Below are 23,542 nucleotides of genomic sequence, written 5' to 3' on the forward strand. Positions count from 1 at the left end.
CCCACCACCATGCCATGGGCCCCACCAAGATGGCCTTGGCCTGCAGGCTGACACCTTGGCCCAGCCCCACTTTGTCCTGTCTCTGTCCCCATGGTGGTGCCCTATGCCTGGGTCTGCCCCTGGGTTACCCTGCTCAGGGGTGGGATGGGCCCTAGCTGGTGGCCTTGCTTTTTCTGCCCCAGAGAAACCCCTGCAACCCCCAGGTGGCCTCTGGCCCTCAAGGTGCCCTGATACTCCTCTCAGAGAAGGATGCTGTTCAGATAAAAGCTGTGTGCCCTCTGACAAAGGGACAAATTACATCTTTCCCAGTATGTGTTTAGAGCAGGGAAATTAGCTCAGATGACTTTTAGTAGGGACAGGCTGAAAGTTTGGTATTGATTGTAGCCATGTTTTTCCACCAAGGGAAAGCCATTCATCAGTCTAGGCCTTGTTGGTTATTTGAGGTGTAACATGGATTCATAAAATTGCCTTTCACAAATTAATGTTATTCCCTCATTCTGTCATAATCATGATTTTAAAACTTACTTATTCAGTGCTTTTTACCTGTCCTTGCTGTAGAACAGGGTGTAATTGGTAGGAAGTCCTCCATCTGAACCAGGCTTCCACCAACAAGAAAAGGTTTCCTTTTCTAGAGAACGACATCTTATTATCTTAGGTTTTCCAGGGTATGATTGACCTAGGGAAGTGCAGAAATCCAGCTAGTTATATTAGGGTTGGACAATGGTTTTTGTTGTAGTTGTTGCTGAATGGCAAATTCAACAAGAAATGCTTGAAAAAAAATAATATTATGTGAAACTATCGACTGAACTTGGTAAATAAATCTGCCTGGGAAAGGGCTGAAACTATCAGAAAAGTAAATATATATTATCTCAAATTTCTGAAACAGCTTATAATACTTTGTTACTCTCTTTTTGAAAATAAAAATGTCATTTTAACCTAAATTTTGAAAGTGTTCAATAATCTCCAAAATTAATTAAAAAGCATGGAGTCTTTTTTTTTTTTTCCTAAGATATCCCAAATCTTTACCTTTGGGTCATCTTAGAATTAAATTGCATGTCCAACTTTGCAATAGAACCCAAATTCAATTATTTGCATAACTCTAAAATTATCACATATTTGGGGTAAATTATAGATAAGACAAATTAGAGAAAGAAGGAATCAATGGGATGGATGGAATATTTTGTGTACTGGCAACCTGTTTGTATTCATTATTTATTTGAATATTCCATAATAATCCTGATACATTTTAGAATACTTCCTGTTAAGATTACTTGTCATTAACTTCCAACAAGAAAATAGACCATAAATTTACATACTTTTTGACATGAAGAGCATGTGGCTTTTCAACCTAAGCTTACCTTTACTTCATTAAAGTTCCATACCATATCTCTAATTGTGTTACTATTCAAATGATGCTAATTCCCAAGAAGGTGACAAGGACGGAGTGAGTGCAGGGACGGAGTGAATGCCTTTCATCATCACCACCACTTTATCATTAAATTAATACTATAAAAAGAAAAGAGGACTCAAGCCATTTTCAAAATCTCCATACAAAACTTTAAAAGAATTCAATTTAAATATGTACAGGTTCCAGTGATGGTCAGGATAGATCAGGTAAAGCCTCAGACTTCTAAAGGAAGTGTCTTAAGGAAAACAAGTGTTTCAGGAAGTTTTGTACTTACCAGTCAGTCCCACTGCAGTCAGAGGAAGTAACAATATAATTGGAATTGATGACATCAATTTCTGTTTCATGGTGTCCATTTCTCCCCAGGGGGGAGTATCAGATCAAGGGATCACTGAAAAATATACCATCATGCAATAGTCAATAAAAATATGTAATATGTAATACGTATGCCTTGGCTTGATCAAAGTTCTTTTTGAATTGCAGCTAATTGATTTTTGTTATTTTTTCAGAGGTGTGACATGAGTTACATTTCCACTTCAGAGGAAGAAAACCTGTATTGAAGAGTAGTAAGTAGATCTTCCTTAAAGTTTTTGAATGGTTAGCAGTGCTGGAATTAGGCTTTCACAGCATTAACTAATCTTGCATATTTATTTGGTATCTTGGGACACAGGATGCTTTTCTTAAAGTTCTGACATCTGACTCATTAATTTACCTGAGGAATCAGATCCTTAATAACAAAAAACATATGTTTATCCCTGTTGATATAAAGAACTCAACATTTCTGAACTCTGAAGGTCCTGAAAACAGAAGATAAATAGAAAATATCCACAATTTATTTATATGTTAAGGATTTTTGAGTCAACTGCATGACTTCTGAATATCTGGGACTGGCAGTGTTGAATTCAGATCACCTGAGCTGAAGAGTGCTACTCATTCTGTGTGCTCATTGTTTTTACTTCATTTAATTTTGCAGGAACTTGGAAATGCCAAGAACAGAGAAAAGAAACCAAGGGAAAAGTAGTGTAACTTCACAGTTAATTTACCAGGTGGAAACGTAAGACAAGATGCAATTATCCCTCTTTCTTCAGCCTGTAAAGCCCAGAGGCAGTTGCAGAACTCAGCTGAAATACAGTGGGAGGCCACCAGCTGTGGAGCCCCAGTGCCTGCAGAGGGCTGACACCACTAGGTGTCCTCAGCACTCAGGTTACAGCTCAGGGTAATCGGGAGCCCCTGCTGCTGCTAAAATTACTCCAGTTTAGCCTAAAGAAAAGGCAGAGTATGATTTCAAGCAGACCTCCTGCTTGTCCCACCAACAAACTTCCTGTGTGGAGATGGTGACTGGAGTCCACTACTAGATGCTCTGTAGCCAACCTTACTATATGAAACTAAAGAATAACACTTTACTGTCTGAAAGGGAAACTCCTTACCTCAGCTTTCCACTCCCACCAAACACATCTGACAGGTATTTTGTGCTTGAAACTCACTCAGTGTAGAACAGCGTGAGAACAAGCTGTCTCTGCAGAGGAAAAATTCTTTGTGGTTTATCAGATGACTCAATTTTCATTATGCAATTTATTTTCTGTATCAAGAAACTACAACCCGTCAGCACATAAATGTTTCTCAAGTACACAGGCAAATGAAGTATCAGTCAATTTAACTGATTCTAAAATGTGTTTATTGTGGACAAAGTGCTAAAGAACCACAGTCAGCTACACTTTCATAGGATTCTTCTGAATATCCAGGCACACTTCATTTACGCAACTGAGCTACACTTCAGAACTGCATCTGTGTTAATTTTAAACTCCCTTACAGCAATCTGTGCATAGACAGTCAATGTGGAGCACACTATTTAAATATAAACTCCAGTTTTGTATAATCACATGCAAATTTTATGTCTGTAAACAAACTGCAGGCCCAATTGTTAGTGTTTAACTTCTGAAATGAGCTGAAAACTTGGTGTTACATAATGCAGAATGCAGACCATTGAGCTCATGCAAGGAAGAAACATGTTCTCAAGGTGAAATATGGAATTATAAACAATTGCCATTTCATGTACATACAATAACATAATATTTCATTATTACAAAAATAAACAAAACTAAACCAAAACTCAACAGTTGAATGCAGGGAGTCAGATGTATTATGAAATATATATGCCATGGTTGTTTGTGATAGCTGGGGAGTGGGCTTTATGAACCAATATGTGCATTCCTGGCTATTTCAGTTCAATTTATATACCTTGAATTATTAGCAGATAGAAGACTGTGCACAAGCATGAGATGGCTAGATATCCTACTTTACATTCAGAATTTAATGCTTTCAAAATATTTTCTATTAAAGAGTTATGAGAACCTCTGATTATTTGATCATAAATATGGCCTTACAAACATCTAAGAAAAGCATCATTCTATTTGATATTTGTATTGCTTTCTGAAGGAATGTCAGCAGCAGCAGAGCAGTGGCCAGGAGGCTCCAGGCATATTAACCATATTCCATTTGTTCCAGTGCCTGCGTTTCCATGGTTGCTTGGTATTTGGTATTTATGGTTCAGATATTTCTTAAAAGGCCTCTGAAGCGATCTCTTGTTTTTAGAAATACTTGCTTTAATAGAAAAAAAATAATGTCGTAACTATATTAAAAGGGTACCTTCCCTATATCTGACTTGAAAATCTTTTCATACAAGGATAACTAGTATTAATGAATATGCTATAGGGAATGACTCTTTTTGGACTGAATACATTCTTTTATAAGGGATACAGTATACACTGATTTGCTAGAACATCATGCAAAACCAAGGCTAGAGTAAATGATAACTAAAAAATATATGCCTCCTTTTTGAAGGTTTTGATTTAATTCCAACAAAGTTATTACATTCTGACATTGTAGTTGAATTTCTCCCTTTTAACACAGCTGTTATGCAGTCTTCAATAGCTGTATGTTGAACACCCAAAAATTGTGTACCTGGATGTGGGCAGAAATCATTACCAAGGTATTAGAAAGCACAGAAGCAAGTAGTGATATATATTACTGTAAAATAACCCTACAGTGTAATTAATAATAATATGAAATTTTAGCATTGAAAACAGTGCTTACATTGCAGTTAGATGAAGCTGGAAGTTAAACACAAATACTGAATCTGGTGCTGTGAAGCAGGATTGAGAGATTGTCCTTGTCCTACTTTATTTGTAGCTCTTGTTGTGTGCTGATAGATACATTTCTTGAGACTGACAGAGAAGTCTTTACCAAGTTCTGCACAAATGGAAATATTTCCATCTGCGCTATTTTCAGGCTTGCAGGAAGGGGAAACAAATGCACAGCATCCCCTGTCAATGGCATTCTGTCCATCACAGGCTTTGTGTTGCCAAAGGGATCTAAAGCCTGATGTGCTCTACCAATCCATACTGAACAAGATTCACATTCCGACTAGTTACAATGATAAATAATGTTCGTCTCTCAGGCCTAGGGGAAGGCAATTTAAGAAGTCTCAAAACACCACAGTTCATTGTCATTTGAAAGAGTGAAGTACAGCTGTGTGAAACCGAGTACCAATAAAGAATGGAATAAAGCAAGAAATGTGGCAGTTTGCTATACCATCCAGAATCTTACTGGACTGTAGCTGAATGCTGAATATTCATTCCACTGTTCTGTGGACATCGCATGAGTCTGCCTTCCTATGCTGAGATCTTATGCCAACACTGATGACTTCTGTCCCTAACGATGGTGGTTGGGATTATACTGAAAACTAAAGGTGTGTATGTGTGGTGTGTTCTGGGCTCTGCTTTCCCACCCTGCATGAGACCTAACCGGAAGTCTCCAACTTCTAAGTCCCTCAGGCAACTTTCATGGATGTATATGAGCTCTAGAGAAGGCAGGCAGTTCAGACATGCCTCTGATCTACATTTCTTGAGACTAATTCCAGGTGGCCACTTCTAGCATGTAGGCTTTGTTGCCTGCTTTGCAGAGACGCATCAAGTTAATTTATTGGGACCACTTCATATTTTTGTGTTGTGTAACCTGAAGGCACCTATATATTCCTTTAGATTTCAGCTGAAAAGACTGTATCTGGTTTTGTAATATATTTTTTCCTAAGTTCCTCTCATATAAATCTTTTTTTTTTTTTTCTTTTTTTTTTTTTTTTTTTTGATTAGCAGTCAATACGGGGTGATGAATGGAGTAACTTTGCTCACTGACAGAGATAGACTTCTTAGTGTGGAAGACTTAAATCATGTTTGGAAAAGAAAAAATCATGAAAGCCCATACTCCTGAAAATATTTTATATACACAAGTCACTCTCAAAGTATTTATGCACATAACCTAATCTATGCCTATTGATTTTACAGAACTGAGCCTGGAGTTCTTTGTCTCAACATCTAAACTGACATAACAGGCCAAGACAACTGGAAGAAAGCACCACTATCCCTACTTTACAGATTGGGAACCAATACAGAAAAAGATAAAGTGCTTTGCTCAAACTCATACTAGACATTGGCAAGCTAAAAACCGATCCTTTCTCACAATCTTTTTTCCCCCAGAATATCACCAATTCCACCTTTGTAGAACTGTAAAACTGTTAAACATGATCTAGCTAACAATGGTAATTTTCTCTACCAGTCTCATGGCTCTCAAAGATTCTGTTTTCTTCTCTGGTGGTCTGCATGGTTAGTCATAATTTCACAATTTTTATCTGTATAGCATTCTTTTCTGACAAGAAAAGCATAAGCTACAGCTTATGAGAGAAGAGAGAATTTTTAGAAGAGAGAAATTTTATAAGAGAGAAATTTTAGAGACTGAAAATTAGAATTTAAGTTAGAACTTGAAATTGCTCTTCAAATATAGTGGAAATTCATCTCAGCCAACTACTAAGCCCCACTCCACAGTCATTATCCTACTATGACACTTTTAATTATTATTTATACATAGCATAGTCATGAAATATGAAGTCTAATTTCCTACCTAAAGGATTCATGTATGCGAGGAAGATCTTTGTTCGTCTCTTTGGTGATTGTCAGATCACTTGATAATCTGCAAGAAAAAAAAGAGTAGTTCCAGGATTAGTATATTACTGGAAGTATTGCTACTTTATTCGTAAAACACAAAGAGAAAAAAAAAAAAAAAGCAACACTCATTAGCTGATTCAGATACTGACAGTTCAAGTCAATACATTTAAACACTAAGAGCAATAGCAACTATTGTAAAACACCATGTTACTGTACAGTCTTTCCATTATCTTTTTCAGTAAGAGCATAATTTTTGGTTTTAGCAATTTATGATGCAGCCCAGGTTTACTAGTAGATTGTGCTAGGTTACATGATTAAATCTAATCACCATACACATAAAAGCCGGGACAGGATCAGATGAAAAATGACGGGGTGGGGGGAGGAACTGTGGCAATCTAATCAGCAAAATGGGGCACAGGGAATCGGCTACGCCTAAGACTACCAAAGAAAACAATCAGCCCATTGTCCCTTGTGCAGAACCCACCAGGAGGAGTCAACCAAATTCCCTTCCCAATACATGTTGCAGAGGATGGAGGTATAGCACTCATTAGGGGATGCAGGGAGAAAAGAATTTGAGGAATGTGGCAGTCTTATTATGGGACAGTGGAAGGACACACAGCAGGGAAAGGAAGGGATCAGAGTGGACTTGGGGGAAACGAGCATGGGAAAACAAGAAGAGGGGAATAAAGGGGCCAGTCAAGTGTAAGCTTATCTGACTGGGATGTGTGCCTGATCACCATAGCCTACCCTATACCCTCATTAAGTTCTATTTCTGTTGTCTGGGTGTGCTCTGTGCTGGGTGGGTGCGTTTGTGTGCTGGTGAACTTCCAGCTAGATTAGCCGGCAAGGAGGGTGAGAGCTCTGAGTGGGATTGCAAACCTCTAGGCTCATGCGCAACTCCCCAGCAACTGGGGACACCAACGGACCTGGTGCCAGCTGCTGGGTGTACAGCCAACATAACACCAGCCACTAGAGCAGTCCACGTTTACTGCAAATACACGTACATAAAAATCTATAGCACTGCCCACCCACTGGGAGCAGATGCTCAGATTTCTAACTGGCAGGCCCTGAAGACATAGACGTGCAGCAATCTCAGATGTATTGAGCGTCCTGACTCACCTACCTCTAATGGACTGAAATTCAGTGGTTTATTAAAAGAGCCACCGTGTGCAGTTGACTCTTTGTCACCCCATTTGACTACACTCTTTTGTTAAGAAATACAGAGAACAGCTTCACTGGGCAATCTATCTGCCACAGCAAGAAAAACTATTTATACATGAAATTACTAACTCCATCATCCTATTTCTTATGAAATTGTCTCTCTTTAAACAATTTGAAACAATAGAATATTTTTACAGCTAACATAGAGAATGGTCTGGATTTGCCCGGAGACCAGGTGGGAAGCTGTATTACTCAGTTACCAGGGTATTCTTTTGTTTGGCTCAATTTCAGTAAAGCTAATAAGAACAATAAAAATACCATGAAATCATCTGGCAGCTAAACACTATGCCGTTACAGGGGAACAGATTTAATTGAGGGCAATAAACAATTTATTTTTTATGTGCATATATAAAAATGGCATAGATAACATACAAGTTATTATGGCAAAAATATGTTTGCACTGAAGTTACTCAACTGTGGCATAAGGTGAAAAGTAGTTCAAAGATGGAGTTCAGTGAAATGCTTCCTCTTTTTAAGGAGGACAGAAATCTGATCATCGGTTTCAGAGCTGGGAACAGAGTTTGATTCATGATTGGTTAAATTAAAGATTTCTCTCAAAATACAGGATGCCTTGTAGATCTTGATCACTTCATAAAGACTTTTTAAAATGAAGCAATTATTCTGCATTTAAAAGAAAGTCTGGTTCTAATAGAAAACGCATACTTATGATTGCTAAATTAAAAGTTGTGAAAATCCCTCTTTCCTGCAGTGTGTTATGTTTAGAAATAAACCTTCCTCCACTTTTTCAGATCTCTGTAACTTATAATTCCAAAAAAAAAAAAAAAAAGTTTTACCCTGCCTGCCACCAAATTTTGTTCTCCTCTCATGACTGCTTTAATCAAGAAGTGATACCACGAAGTAGTGACAGATCCCTATGTAATATGACTGGCTTAAAAAGGTCATTTTTACTACAGCTATGCTAGTAGCTGTATAGTAGCTACTGGATTGTTTGTATCTCAGTGATCAGAAAGGTTAATGATAGAATTGGTCATACCACCTGCATAACACAGAACAAAGACACTCAACCAAGGTATTCCTCTATCAAATAGTCATTGCTAAAACCATATTTATCATGATAGCACTGAGAAGAAAGATAGAATCCAACTGTGTTAAGTATCGTACAAAGAAGAATTAATGCTCCTAAGAACTGAAAAATAGCAAAGTAAAAATATGGAGTAGAAGAAAGGGATATAACAAACAGGTCAAAACTTGAATGAAATTAAGGATTATTTTCATTACAAAATATTTTCAAAATATCCCATAAAATGGAAACTGCCTATGAAGAACTAGTTTTGGAAAATCTTTACTTTAGAATGTCAAAAACTCTTTTTCGACTAAAAGCACTGCACACAGATTTTCAAAATTCTAGAAAGAATAAGTATCACCAAATAACTATCAACAGAAAACACTTTGTTTTGAAATTTTCTAATAGAACATTTTTTGAAATCTAAGCAGAGTATGCAAACAATTTCAATTTGTCAATAACATTTTTCCCGTGAAAACATGTGATGTTAAATTTCTGATAATCTTCAATTATACACAGAATTTCAGCAAGCAATGCAATGGCATGAATTCTTTTGCTATCATCATATTTTTGGTGATGAACACTGGAATGACTAAGACTTTACAGGAAGCAAGGAAACAAGACTTTGAAAGTAGTAAACAAAGCATAGTAATGGAGAAAAGTGTGAAAGATTTGTGGAGTGAATATGAGGGAAAATGGTAATGCAGAAAGACATAGAATAGGGAAAGAACAAATAAAATGTTGGCAGTGGGGAGTAAAGGGTTGGTTAAAAGTGTAGTTTTAAATATATTCTAGTAACCCCTTTGGTTTTCAAAGCTTCTTCCACTGGGTACTACCCTAGATAGCTTTTTCTTGGTGAACATGTAATGGGGTTGAGCAGAGAAAAAAATCTCTGGATCTTAGTGCCTGCAAGCATCAGTATGGTAATGCTGAAGAAAGCTGAGACCTTAGCTCTAGCAAAGACTCTTTTATTCTCTGTCACTGAAACAGTCCATTTTGGCTGAAGTCTCTCTTCAAAGCCTTATGATTGTGGTAAGGCTGTAACAGAAGGAACCTGGCTGCAGGGGAAAAAAATCTTTTTCTTCAATCACAAATATACTCAATAATTAACAATAGCAGCGGGAGCAGAGAAAACTATTGAACAAATAATTGTTTTTCTGTTTCAATGTTCTCTTTTTCAGGAGGTCCTCAGTATGAGGTCATAAAAGCAGCTGCTTCTTTGTCTGTTTCCGAGTATATGCTGTACACTTAAAATTTTATTGCTTGAGTTACTGTAGGGTTCCTCCATAAAAGAACGTAACTACCAAAAAATACTACTCCAGTCAAACTGGTATAAACACTCAATGTACTATGATCTGCGAACATTTCCCAGACATACTCCCCAAGCTTCAAACCTGATAGAAGAGTTTTGTAGTTGCATGCTAAAGGGTACTAATGCCACATATGGATGAAATGACACACTGGTTAGCTAAGGTAATGAAATCCCTTATTCCGGTAATCTAAAATGGAGAGAATTTTTTCTTACAATTATTTGAGAGAAACAGCTGACAATAATGGGAATAAAACAATATTTAACCTTCAACCTTCATTTTACTGAGCTCAAAACAATCTTTATGCACTGCTGACTTAAACCATTATATTCCCTTTAATATTAGAACTATGTGGATATGCAGGGAGGTATCTATCCCACCTAGCTCTAATCTTGTTGGGATTTTGTAGATATTCTCTGGTACCTAAATAGACTAGAGTTTAACACATCTAATACAATTATTTTCTGCAGTTGTTTAGATAGCTGGTGTTAATCCCTAATGTGAGTAGAAACCACAAGATTTCTTGTTACAGAAAATCAAATGTTCATATTACTCTGAGCTCCCAAAGAGCCAGACTGGTAAAGTATCAATACTGCTGTATCACAGCCTTGTTGAATTCCACCTAGATGCTCATCTTGTAGCAAAATTGTCTTTATTTAATTATAGATTTGCAGGGAAGAAAATACCGAACTCCTTAAAGCTAAGATAGGCACCTCTGAGGGAACTGAATTCACCCTTTAGTCAGCAGGATGATTTTCCCTTCTCATTTCTGCATGATAAACTGAATGAAGTATAGCACTGACCTGATCTACCCCCCATCTTCATCCCAGGCTGTTATTCCTTGGAGATTCTCAGACATGGTGAATTGTATTTTGGATTCTTCGTTTTGTAAGAATAAGGAAATGACCCTGAGGTTGTAGGCTGTGAGACTTTTATGTACTTGTTTACAGAATTAAAACTTACACTGCAGTCTCCAGAGGTTAAAGGTAAATTTATTAATATATTCATTCATTAACCTGTTCATACATTAACTCACTCGTTCTGTTCCTTATAAGCTGAAAGGACAGTGCAGTGTTACCTACTGATGAATGCATTTCTAGCAGGTGGTGCTTGCATCCCTGACAGGCAAAAATGAAACATGCCAAGAAACTACTTAAAGAAATCCATTTTGCAAAGACGGAGGCATCGTCATTGTGCAGCAAATGAAAACAGATGGCTTCATGAATAAAGAATAATTAAAAGCATAATATTAGGTTTCAGGCTATGGATAGTATTTAGTTTTAACAAACTAAGGACATAAGCCTCTCCCTTACCTCTGCTGTAATAACAAATATGTCAAATTATATTTAACATGAACGTTTCAGTTCGCCTGACTCCTCTGTGGAGTTAGTACATTTCTTGATTAAATAATGAAGAAATAGCTACTAAGCAGAATTTAGAGAAGAAAAAGATTTCATGGAATAAAAAATACACATTCTACTGAAGTAAAATCAATGTTAACACTTTTCTTCTGTATGTTTGTTTTATTTGGTGATTAAAAAAAACAAACTCCAACTGAAATGAAGGGCGTTTTGCTATAGCATGTATCAATGCATCAGGCTACATCTGATTTTTCAGTAAATGTTTTTGATTCACTGTTTACTGTGACTTGATTCGGTGACTGTGAATTTTTTTCTTTGCACTCAGTCTCAGAATGGACCCATGGTGTGTATTGTAATTATCAGCTTTTATACACTGATATACAGGGTCACGACTTCATCTTGGAACAAGGGAGTCATCTCTGGAGTTGTCTCCATTTAGAATGGCATATTTATTCAACATGATATAACCCCCATTCATGTAAGGGCTAAGGGGGAAGGTATGAAGGTAGAGTATTGAAGGGGTCACTTCAGAGCTGTTTGCAAGCAAAATGATCTGATTTTCATGTAAAAGAAAACTGACTGAAATGCCAAAGTTTTGAGAACTGCAGGTAGACAAAGACAACTTTTTATACCAAAGCATCTGAAATGTCAGATGCACATGCTTTATTTGGATAAAAGATATCTCACAACAATGAAAAAAAAAAAAAAAAAAAAAAAAAAAAAAAAAGAAAGAAAGAAGAGAGACAGAGAGGGAGAGAGAGAAAGTATGAAGGTCATAAACCCAAAATATCAATGACTTCATCAATACTTTTAGAAGTATTTGATATTTACATGGAATCAAAGAGAGGGCATAAGCAGTAGGAACCTTCATGCCTGCCCTTGGTATAGTGGATTTCATGGTAAATTGCAGCAAACTAGTAAATGTTACTAACAGCTGAAATAATTTTAAGCATGGTAATTTAGACCACTGGAAATCAGCCATTAGCCTCTGTAATTAACATCAGCCCACTTTGTTTTATATCCCATTACAATCAACATTTATTACCCAACCATAGTTACCCAATCATATTTCAGATGGTAATAAAATTCATTTTGTGTTTAATCCACAGCATTGCTTCCATAATCCCCGAAATAAAAACCTTATGCTGACATTTAAGCACATAGAAATGGCAGGAGGAAAAAACGCTGTTAACTGTTGGTTTTACTTTACGTAATAACACAGCGCAGGCTTTTAAGTCCTTGCTTACACAAAGACTGACCTTTTCACTTGATATAAAAGTCATTTTTTATTGAAACTTGGATCCACACCTTCAGTCATTATTGTTACCTGCATCTTTTCATGTTGCATTTCCAGTGGTGCCTTTTACAGTCTTATGCCTGCATCTTGGCTGCACATCCTACTTAGAAGCATATTTTATATAATGCCAATGGAAAAAATGTTGAAGAACAACACAGCCATGTCTTAAACTGCTCTTTTCATTTAATTCTTGATTTGCTCCACCGAAACTGTCTGATATATATTTGACACTGTTTGCTAGACACTGCTACCAGACTTGCAAATCTGAAGAAGACTGTTTAAAGGGACATGACAGAATCCTTGAGCCTGAGCAGTCAGACCTCTGCCTCCCTTAAGGTCTTCTACCATGTGAAAACTTTGGGCCCCTCAGACTGAAGAGGGGCCCCTCCAGAAGAAAAGGATGGGTACACCCTGACAAGTCTGCCCATATAAAACTCTTGGATGGCTATCATCAGCAGTCAGATCAAAGCATCTCAAGTACACAGAAACTATTAATGCTCAAAGAACCAGTCAGGAGAGCAGGAAAAAGAGGCCCCTGGCGCCTTTCCTTCCACCCCTCTATAGTTTTGTCCCATGTACAGCTCAGAGAGCACAGGAGACTCAGCTTGTAAAGCTGCTATCTGGATGAAGAACAGGTTTTTTGATTGCCTCAGGGTAGTCTTTCAAGATGGTGAAAATAGCAATAGGACCTTAAAAGGACAAATCAGTTGCAGACAATATGGATAGGTGAATAACACACTTAGAAATCTTTAGATGTAAACACATATTTTAGAAATAAATATACCAAGTGACTCGCAGAAGTCCATTGGATTATATGGACGTTTTCGGTGTACTGTTTTTCTGCTTTTCTTCCTCAGATTTATCAAACTGATATTTACCTCATTTTCAGAGTCCTAGCTGCCTGTAAACATTTGCTATCCTACTTTTCATTTACATAGGTATTTTTTCTGAAGCATGCTGACCGGTAGAAAAATTACCAGCTGTTCAGTACCACAGGTATATTCTTCTTCATACTTAAATGCCGCTGAATAAAATACACTAAGAATATACTTAGTTCAACAGCCACCTCTGCTATGTTCATAAACTGCTTCAGACATCTACTGTCAGTGCAATAACATGCTGGTGCACATCTTATTTGTCCTTTCCAGACTATGTTGTGAGCTACTCAGGACAGGTACCAAGAATCACAGATTGAGAGGCACGGGCATACATATCTGACCACAACCATTAACTTCATGTTATCATCCTTCTACGGAAGCTGTAAGTACAGTCTGAGTGTTGTAGCATCTTATACAGACAAGAGATAAGCAATACCCCAGTGATGGAAGCTTAAATAAGCACCGTAACATTTACCCACATCTCAAACCTGTGCTTTATCTTTGATATGAAAACCAAATCAACGGGACAGATTTTTTAATAGAGATTGCTGGTACACTCCTCCTCCAGTGATGCGAAAGCACACAGGTTCTGCAAGTTGTTGATGGCACTGCATTTCAAAGACTACTCCTCTACTTCAGTTCTCAACTCTAGTATAACTGCCCAATTCTTTTACTGCTCAAACAAAATTAATTCTTTGATGGGTGAAAGTGGTACTTGAAAGTTCTTAAGTATGTAGAGAAGCAACTGAAAGGAAAAGGTCACTGGCTCTTTTTCAGTCCTCAAAAGCTCTGATATGAGAAAGATTGTTTACTTTATCCCTGAGTGTGCCTAGAACAGTTTCACAATCATGTGTGTGGAGTAGCATACACAAGCAGGGCATCTCCAAATAAACATATACACAATAACAACCATGTTGCTATACAAAGTGTGAACATTTATCCTTAGGATGAACACTTTTTTATGAACCTAAGCTCACTCCTTTTCATTTCAATACTCAATCCCAAATCACCTTCTTGGTTTCAAATCATTTGCAACATTCAAAAGCGTAAACAAATGTTGTGATCCATTTTACAGAATCATAATCTGAGCACATACTTTGTAAGACTTGATAAGCATGTAGATTTCCTTTCAGCATAGTATTAAAGCTCTGTTGTATGTCAATTATGTATTCATGGGAAAATTGCAAATAGCCAGATGCAAGAAGAAAGCAGTCCTAAGATCTTTTGTGCGGTAAAGGCAAGACTCTCCTACTGAGGTACATGATATTAAGGCCACCTGTTTTTCAGGAATCACTTGTTATCCTATTTCTCTGTGTGATGGATTTTCATATGCACAAGATACCATTAATACTGTATATTTTTTACATACTCTGTATTTGATAGCTTCACCTGTTAAAACTAACTCTAATGAGAATTTCACAGGCTGGTCAGATTTGTATTTCAGTGTTACTGTCAAGCATAAGTTCTAAGAATGATATGTTCGTTATTCACATGGCTCAGCAAAAAAGCACATGGCCTTAGTCCTTTATTAAGCTATCTGTATGAACCTCTTTACTATTTTGAGAGTCCTATTGATCTAAACTTCCTTTCCAATATATCTCTATCTCCTCTGTGAGGAATTTAATGGTAAATGCACATTGCTTTTTTATTTTTTATTTCTGTAGTGCTAAGTATTATAGCATCTCAGGATTTTTTTCATACAGTACCTACAAAATACGAACAGCTGCATGTGAAATATACTATATTAGGTGGAGTCTTAAAGCAGTAGCAACTAAATAGATGCAAATTACTGTAAAAGTTTTACATATTAATTCATTCTTTGACACAATCTGTGCTCAAATTCTTCAAAAAGCAAGCATCCCCCTGCAGGAAGTGGAAGGTATAGGAGCAGGTTCTCAAGGTCAGTTTTGTTATGGGGTTGAATTCACCAGTACACACTCTGATATTAAATCAATATTATTACACTGAATGCATACATTTTTGCCACTCCGTATATTTAGTAATTAGGTATAAACAGTCCATTACTAGAAATTAAAATGGTAAGAAATGATTTATGGTTTTGGTACCATGACAGTAGAAATACTCTAGATTATGAGCTAAATGCTACAGTTGTATAAGCAAACAATCAGCAGGAAGTACAGCTAGCACCGTTAATATCATTATCTTAAAAAAATTACTCAGTAATACAGGTCATAACTGTCAAAATCAGAGTAATTTCTGCAAGCTGTCTGTCAGCTTGGAGACCTGCTGCTGCTACTTAAGACCTAAATCTATATTTAGTTTCCTTAGTGAAAGCATAGGTTCTGAAGTACAAATCTGTGGATAGGAGAAGGAAATAAATTTCAAGGGTGGAAAATCATGGAGGACACAAAGCCTTCCAGATAGTGTCCCAGAGGCAGAAAAGACAGAAGTATTGGGAAGCAAGTGCATGTTCTGCTGATGAAGGAGAACTAGAACTCAGCTCCAGAGTTCTGTTCCTGTCCCTGCTGACAGCTTAGTCTCTGGTATTGGACACCTCTTTTACACCTGCAAAATGCACAGACACCAAATCTCACTGATATGTGTATCTTTTAAATCACATTTATAATTTCTGTGTTGATAAAATGAACTTCCAAGATCGTTATCTGAATTTCCAAGTCTTTAGATTGAAGGCAGAAATATTTCTAGTAACAATTTAGTTATGAATAATTGTAAAAAATAATTTAAAAAATCCAAGTGCCAGGAATTTTGAAAAAAATTGCAAAGAATCACAGCATGGATGAGGCTGGAAGGGACCTTTGGAGGTTGTCTAGTCCAACACCGTGGCTCGAAGCAGGATCAACTAAAGCAGGTTGCCCAGCATCATGTCCAGTTGGGTTTTGAATATCTTCAGGATAGAGACTCTACAACCTCTCTGTTGTACAGTTCCAACTTCTCAACCCATTCAACCATCTTACCACCCTTGTAAAAAAGGTTTTTCTTATGTTTAAGGGGAATTTCCTGTATTTTAAGTTGTGCCAATTGCTGCTTGCCCTCTCACTGGATACCATCAAGAGGAGCCTGGCTCCATCTTCTTTACTCCCCCCCCATCAGGTAGTTATACATATTGATAAAATTCCCCTGGGCCTGCTGTTCTCCAGGCTGAACACTGCCACCACTCTCAGCCCCTCCTCACACAAGCAATATGCCAGTACCTTAATTATCTTGGTGCTCCTTTGCTGTATTCACTCCAGTATGCCCCAGTATGCTCCAGTATGCTCCAGTATGCCTTCTTGTACTGAGGAGCCCAGAAGTGGACACAACACTCCAGATGCTTTACCATTAAGACCCTTCAGGACAACATTCCAAAAACAAAGCTAAAATATATTTCTAATTCCATTTATTAGGGAGAGATTATGAGGCCAGTTCTGAAATAAACTGCGCTAGAGCTCCACTATGCTCATTTTCCACTGGTGAACATGTATAAGAACTGGCACTGAAGTTCAGGAAATTCTGGTTCTAATCCTGAATCTCTTTTTATTTTCTTTTATATGATATTTTTCCATTAGTCAAATTCTGACTCCTTTTTTTAGAGGAGCTGTGCTCATAACAAGAGCAGCAGCCAATGACCGAATTCCTTTACAAACCACTTTATTTTTGACTTTACAGCCAAACCATTGAATAAACCATATAAATTCTCAACCTGGGAACACACTGTCATTCTTCAGAAAGTTAATTTGCTTGTGTTTGGCTAACTGCATGGAAAATAAATGCTTTGTCATTTTTTTTTTTTTTTTTTTTTTTTTCCATTAGCATGCAGGTTGATAACCCCCAGCAAGGTTTATATGTCTGGTATTTCTCTTTGAGTGATTGCACTGAAATTACATCCTAGAACACTTTAATAGTTATCACTTTACAAAAAGCTCTGAGTGAGAGCACATTTCACATTACTGAGGAACATGATTCTTTGTCTATAGCACCTATATAATATGAATGCCTATGTTTTTTCCTGCAGCTTTAATTATATGACAGTGTTTGACATTAAAACCCAGCAAAACCTCTGACTTATATGATGAAAGTAGCACAAGCTTATAAAGTCTGGGTGGAGTACCTGACTAAGGACATTGTGAATTGGGAAGATGGGCTCTGTGCCAGCTATGATAATAGCAGAATGGAATAAGACAATTCTTATCCTGGATTTTGTAATGATTTTTTTCCACCCTTCTCAAGACAGGAGATGAGGTTTGAGTCATAGACAGCTGGTACGAAACAAAATTATTCTCAATTAGTTCCAATTTACACCTTTGCTGAGTAGTGCCAGGATGTGATGAGTGTCTTAGAGACATTGCTTCTCCTTTATCCCCTCAGTTGCACCAAATATTTCTTGCCCATTTCTTGCTGACACTTTGTGCCCTTGAATAAAATAAGTCTGCAATTCTAAGAGAACAAAAGCTCTTTCAGAAACAGTTTTGCAATAGTGAGTCAACAGGAGTTAAGTTCTAAAACGTGGCAATAACACATGATTAAAGCAGAGACCAGCACAGAAAAAAAAAAATAAAAAATTCTTCTTTGAGCAGTGGAATTAATAAAATCTGATTCTCCTTTGTTTCACCTTTCCACTGTAATACCAGCTTCCTCCCTCCTGACATCCTCCATGGTACTGTGCTGGCCAACAGGCGGAAAGGATGGAGCTCAAGGGGTAGCTTCTATATGAAACATGCTGACTGTCCAACTGGCTATTGCCTAGTGGAATGTAATGTTAATGAAATTCTGCACAACGTTCCTCCAACATAACGAGGGGCAATAATTAGGATCTCTCTCTTTTCCATTCATTTGGCAATTTTCATTAAAAATTGTACATTTCTATTCTTTCTGTAAGAATGTACAATTCTGTACATTCTTTTGTAATTCTATCCTCTTTTAAATGTGATTTAAACTGGGCAACATGACAATACACAATTTAAATGTGATTTAAACTGGGAAACAGGAGGGAATAGGAACTATAGATTATGAGATCAGTCAGCCTCACTTCCTTAGTAAACCAAACAAAAAGCAGTTTCATCCAGCAGAATCTCCAGTGATTATTCTGTAATTTTAGAATGGTTTTGATTTTATTTTTCTGAGACTGTTTAGTGTAACATGCAAGAAGAGATCTCGTCAGCAGAAAGCCCAGTATTTTACAGCAGGAACCCAGAAGAATCTGCAAGACAGCCTGGATGTGAAGTCAGATCTGAAAAGTGATTTCCTGCTTAAGAGGCAGGGTGGTTCTGTCTACTACAGAAGCTAAGAAAGAGAGTGAAAAACAAAGGATTTGGGTGACTGATCAAGAACTGTCCTTGAGCCATGTCCAGCTTGGTCTGCTGATGATAAATTCACAAAGAAACATCAGAGAGGCTGGCCAATATTTTTATTTGGTTAAAAGGCAAAGGGAAAGGTTTGGAGATGTAGACTCATGGGTAATCAACACAAAGAGGACAGATAAAGTTATGTTTTCAGTTGAGATTATGCAGAATAAGATGTTGAGGGAGAACAAAAGATCAAGAGTAGAGCTCTGTAAAGGAAGAAGAGAGAAGTAGCTGAAGTAGTCAGGAGAAGTACGGTAGAGATAAAAGGAAAATCTTCCATCACCTGTTATATGCGTGTGTGTGTGCACGCATCCAGAAGGCAGGGGAGGTTGAAGAAGAAGAGAAGTTGTGGGAGAAAAGGGAGAAAGCAACATCTCTTTTGCAATTCTTTTTATAGAGAAATCAATTACTCAGCAATTTAATTGGTATTTCATAAGCTTTGTATTAAACCATGAAAGCTTGCATAGGAGAGCTTGTGGAGTCACCATCCTTGGAGACCGAAATCCGCCAACTATCCATGTTTCTCAAATTAGACATGCAGAAGCATATCTTTGTTTAACTTTCCACTCAAAAGAAACATTCAAAAACCAGTCTGGAAGAACAAATAAGTGGTATTTGCTTGAACACAAGTAAGAAAGCCAAGTTAGCTGACCTTAACTCTAGACATACAACAGCTGTTTAAGTTAGGAAAGTGGAAAACCAAATACAGCATGTTTATTTACAATTCCATGAAGTTATGTGAACATTTGGAGCTACATAGTATGTAGTAAACACATCTGCAAGGTTTATTTTTAGGAAGCACTTGTATCCACCTATTCTCCCCTCTGAATTGACTACAATAAGCTAGATGATGGTGGCAGTTAAATCTTATTGCCAGGACTGATAAGACCAGGCAGGTACAAGCTACTGAAGTTTTACTTTTAACTGGTGGCACTGCTAGTGAAGAACTCCAAAAGATGAGGTAACTCAAACCAGTCACCTATGAGACCTGATGAGGCTGTGTATGGTTTACCCATTCATAGCTGAAAATTTCCAAGGATGGACACTGCACACCTTTCCTGGGACAACATGTCTCAGTGCTTGATTGTTCTCAGGTGAACAAATGGTCCTTTATATTCAGTTGAGACCTCTCTCATTCCAATATCTGTCTGTCAGTTTTTGTCCTACTGTACACTGAGGCAAGAGCCTAGCTTCATCTTCTTGATAAGCTCCTTAAAGATACTGGAAAGCTGCCATCAGGAAAATGCAGAACCATATTTTACTTTCCGTCCACTGCTCTACTGTCCTGTTGTTACTCTTCAGTTGCTATCCAAAAATTTCACTCTCCTGGAGCATGTCTGAATTTCAGGCTGACCTCCTTATACAGTAACTGCACAGTCATTTAGGTTACTATGATGTCTGTTGCCCTTTCTCGCTCTCAGAAGCAAGTGAAAATCGCACAAAATAAAAACTGCAGTTCCTTCACACAAATTGGCTAAGTACCAGCAATCAGGGAAAAATGAAAAATGTACTTAACTTACTTAAAAAACAGAAGGTCAGCAGCAACTTAATATGAACATGTATATTTCTACAAAAGGAAACAAAATTTTCATCAATCATAGAAAGGAACTCGAGTAAGCTACTGCTGTTTCTTCACAGCAGTTTCAACTTGAAACAATAATTTGGATTAATTTTTCTGGAATGAGTTATATAAATGAGATCAACTTTCATTAGCTCCAAAAAAACTGTCAACGGCAACATTAAGCAGATCTAAAAAATGACCAAAATATTGAAAACAGGTATGTGGGAAATAATTGGCATGTTGTATTTTGACACAACTGTTAAAGTAGAATTAGAATCAGAATTGGAATGGTTTGGTTTGAAGGGGCCTACAAAGATCATTGGGTCCAATTGACTGACAACATCAGGGCTGAACAAAAGTTAAAGCATGTTATTGAGGGCATTGTCCAAATGTCCCTTGAACGCTGACAGGCTTGGGGCATCAACCATCTTGCTAGGAAGCCCATTCCAGTGCTTGACCACACTCATGGAGGTCTGAACCTCCTCCCCTGGTGCAGCTTTGTGCCATTCCTACTGATCGGTTCCCAGGGAGCAAAGACCAGCACCTCCCTCTTCACTTCCCCTGCTCAGGAAGGTTGTAGACAGCAATGAGGCCACCTCTGAGCCTCCTTTTCTCCATTTGAGACAGCCCAAGTGTCCTCAGCCTCTCTTCACAAGACATGCCTTCCAGCCCTGATACCAGCTTTGTTGTACTCCTCTGAACGCTTTCAGGGACCTTAACATCCTCTTTATATTGTGGAGCCCAGAACTGCACCTGATATTCAAGGTGAAGCTGCACTAATGCTAAGTTTAGTGGGAGAATCACCTCTTTTGTCTGGCTGGCCATGCTGTGTTTAACGCACCCCAAAATGTAGTTTGCTCTCTTGGCTGCCAGGGCACGCTGCTGGCTCACATTGAGCCTGCTGTGGACCAGCACCCCCAGATCCCATCCTGCTGAGCTGCTCTCCAGCCACTCATCTCCCAGGCTGTACCTCTATCCCATTGCTCTGTCTCCAGTGCAGCACCCAGCATTTTCCTTGGCTGAACTTGTTGTTGTTGATGATTGCCCAATATTCCAATCTACCTAGATCCCTCTGCAAGGTCTTCTTACATTATGCAGTTTGATCAGCTCTCTTTTCATGCATAGTATGGACACAATTAAGAAACCTATCCTGCTGCAAATAAACTAGGTGGCCTTGGGAGATTGGGGGGGTGGGCGTGGGGGGGGGGGGGGGGGGAACAAGACCAGGAGTTAAGCAAAGAAGCTGATCACTTTCTTGGCTTTCAGGAAAAATGGCTTGTAATGAAACAGTCTTAAAATTAAAGATTTCACTATGGTCTCAGAAAAGAAGGACTTCATATTTTGACTGATACAATATTAGCAGCCTTCCCCAGCTACTTTGGGATGAACACTCAAAAAATTACATGAGAATAAGTGGGCACAAAAAAAAAAAAGCCAACTCCCTGCTAAAACAGAACCTCTCAAACTTTGCACACAAAATAAATTGTTCAAGAACATATCATACTTATGGCAAAAGTACTTCTTGAAAGTCTGCAAGATTAGGAAGAGCTTAGCTGAATGCAGCTTCTGGTTGTTTTAGATGAAAGAGATCAATATAGGTGGGAATTAATTTTTCATTTTCATTTTGGTAAAAGCTGTGTGTTCCCAGGTCCAGTCCATTCCTTTGAACATCACTGTCCTGTTCCCTAAAGATGCAGATATTCTTCAAGTGCTCATTTATCCCTACAGCTGCAGAATAGGAGATGATTTACTGCGTAGCATTAGCATTCCACTAAACAGGGCAGCACTGGAAGAATGAAGCCTACTACAGCAAGGTTGCTTGCCTGTCAAATAAGATCACTAGACAAAAAATGTTTAGGTTTAAAACTGCTGAAGTGAATGGAGTTATATCAATAATTAATTATTAATCATTTGTCCTCAGTCTCTAAGATCATGAAGCTTAAGTTATCATGGCCCTGGGATTATGTACACTGTTCTGTTTACTATAGCAAGAGACTGAAGCTACTTCCTCAAGGAGGGATACAATAAAGAAATGTGTAAAGAGACAGCAGCACCTTTACTCACCACAGAAAATATAATACGCTTTTGTGATTCTCATATGCTTTTTCCAATTTTCTTTTGCCTGTAGCATGTGCTTACATGCTGTAAGCTTTGCAATTTTTGCTGATGCAAGGGGAGTTTTTGCATTTTTTACTTGCAAGGGGAGTGCACTGCCATTTTTCTCATGCAACATATTTGCAGAATGTAAGTAGCTTGTGAACACTTGAGAAAAAAAAAAAAAAAAAAAGTTGCGCAGTGACTCAGAAGAATTTCTAGATCACAGGGAATATAACATTTATTTTAAACAAACCCATGCTGAGTATGTGAAAACAATCTGGAAATGGGCTCAGAAATATTCTAATATGATATGCAGCAGGGCACCAGTAGCGCTTTCAGTTATTAAACTGATTTGAAGATAAAATCATCATCTCCTTTATGTGTATATACAGCGGAAATGAAAATCCAAATGCAAATTCTTAGTCTTTCTCCATTGTTCTAATAAGTAAACCAGTAAGAGCCCAGATCCAAGTCTAATGAAACTTAAAATTGACCTGAAGCTAAAAACAGTGAGATTAGAATCTCACTTGAATGCCAAAGTCCTCTAAATTTGACTTTGTCTTTTCTGATTTCTGAGACTGCTCAGCTCAATGGAAAGATAATCACTAGCATCTTGCACACTCTCATAGCATTTCATATTTAACAATTTAAAATATTCTATACCAAGTGAGTAACCTGGTGCTGCTTGAGTATTCCCTTCACCTGACTGCTGAGCTGGGATTCAGTATATTGGGCTGCGGTGTTCTTCAAGTCTGTCCTGCCTGAAGTGATACAGCTTTGCTTGCTCTGTGACTGGTACCTGCTTAGGGGCTGCTGGTGGGACACTCACAAAATGGAGGCTCCAGCTTTATGTTCCTGTGAACACTGTTGACCTCCAAGCCATCCCAACAGATTGAATAAAGCCTCTCTCTGGAAAGACCAACATGCACATGGGGCATCTAAACACATCTGTACTCAGATGGCATGAGAATAATAGAAATAAACGAAAATATCAAAATATTTAATATAATTCACAGCTTTCTGTCCTAGGACAGTTTCATCTTAGCTAGCTATGGGAGTTTGTCCCACTACTTAACGTTCAAGTAGTG

The 23,542-nt window shown here is 37.8% G+C and overlaps 1 protein-coding gene and 1 long non-coding RNA gene across 3 annotated transcripts in view; both read right to left on the reverse strand.

Annotated features, from left to right (window-relative positions):
• Positions 1-23,542, reverse strand: part of LOC118156567 — a 754,908-nt gene that overhangs the window by 668,649 nt on the left and 62,717 nt on the right. The gene's annotated exons all lie outside the window — the stretch shown is intronic.
• Positions 1-23,542, reverse strand: part of PRLR (prolactin receptor) — a 158,910-nt gene that overhangs the window by 19,737 nt on the left and 115,631 nt on the right. Inside the window, exons 7-10 of one of the 2 annotated variants that reach the window (XM_035310706.1) lie at positions 6,359-6,427; positions 2,833-2,921; positions 1,683-1,796; positions 544-676 (exon numbers count right to left, since the gene is read on the reverse strand). In XM_035310706.1, the coding sequence (XP_035166597.1) occupies positions 544-676; positions 1,683-1,761 (212 nt within the window). In that variant the 5' untranslated portion in view covers positions 1,762-1,796; positions 2,833-2,921; positions 6,359-6,427. Of the gene's footprint in view, positions 1-543; positions 677-1,682; positions 1,797-2,832; positions 2,922-6,358; positions 6,428-23,542 lie in introns of those variants that run through there. The other variant, XM_035310708.1, reaches the window with a different exon arrangement.

Source organism: Oxyura jamaicensis, chromosome Z (genome assembly GCF_011077185.1).
Source record: "Oxyura jamaicensis isolate SHBP4307 breed ruddy duck chromosome Z, BPBGC_Ojam_1.0, whole genome shotgun sequence".
NCBI lineage: Eukaryota > Metazoa > Chordata > Aves > Anseriformes > Anatidae > Oxyura > Oxyura jamaicensis.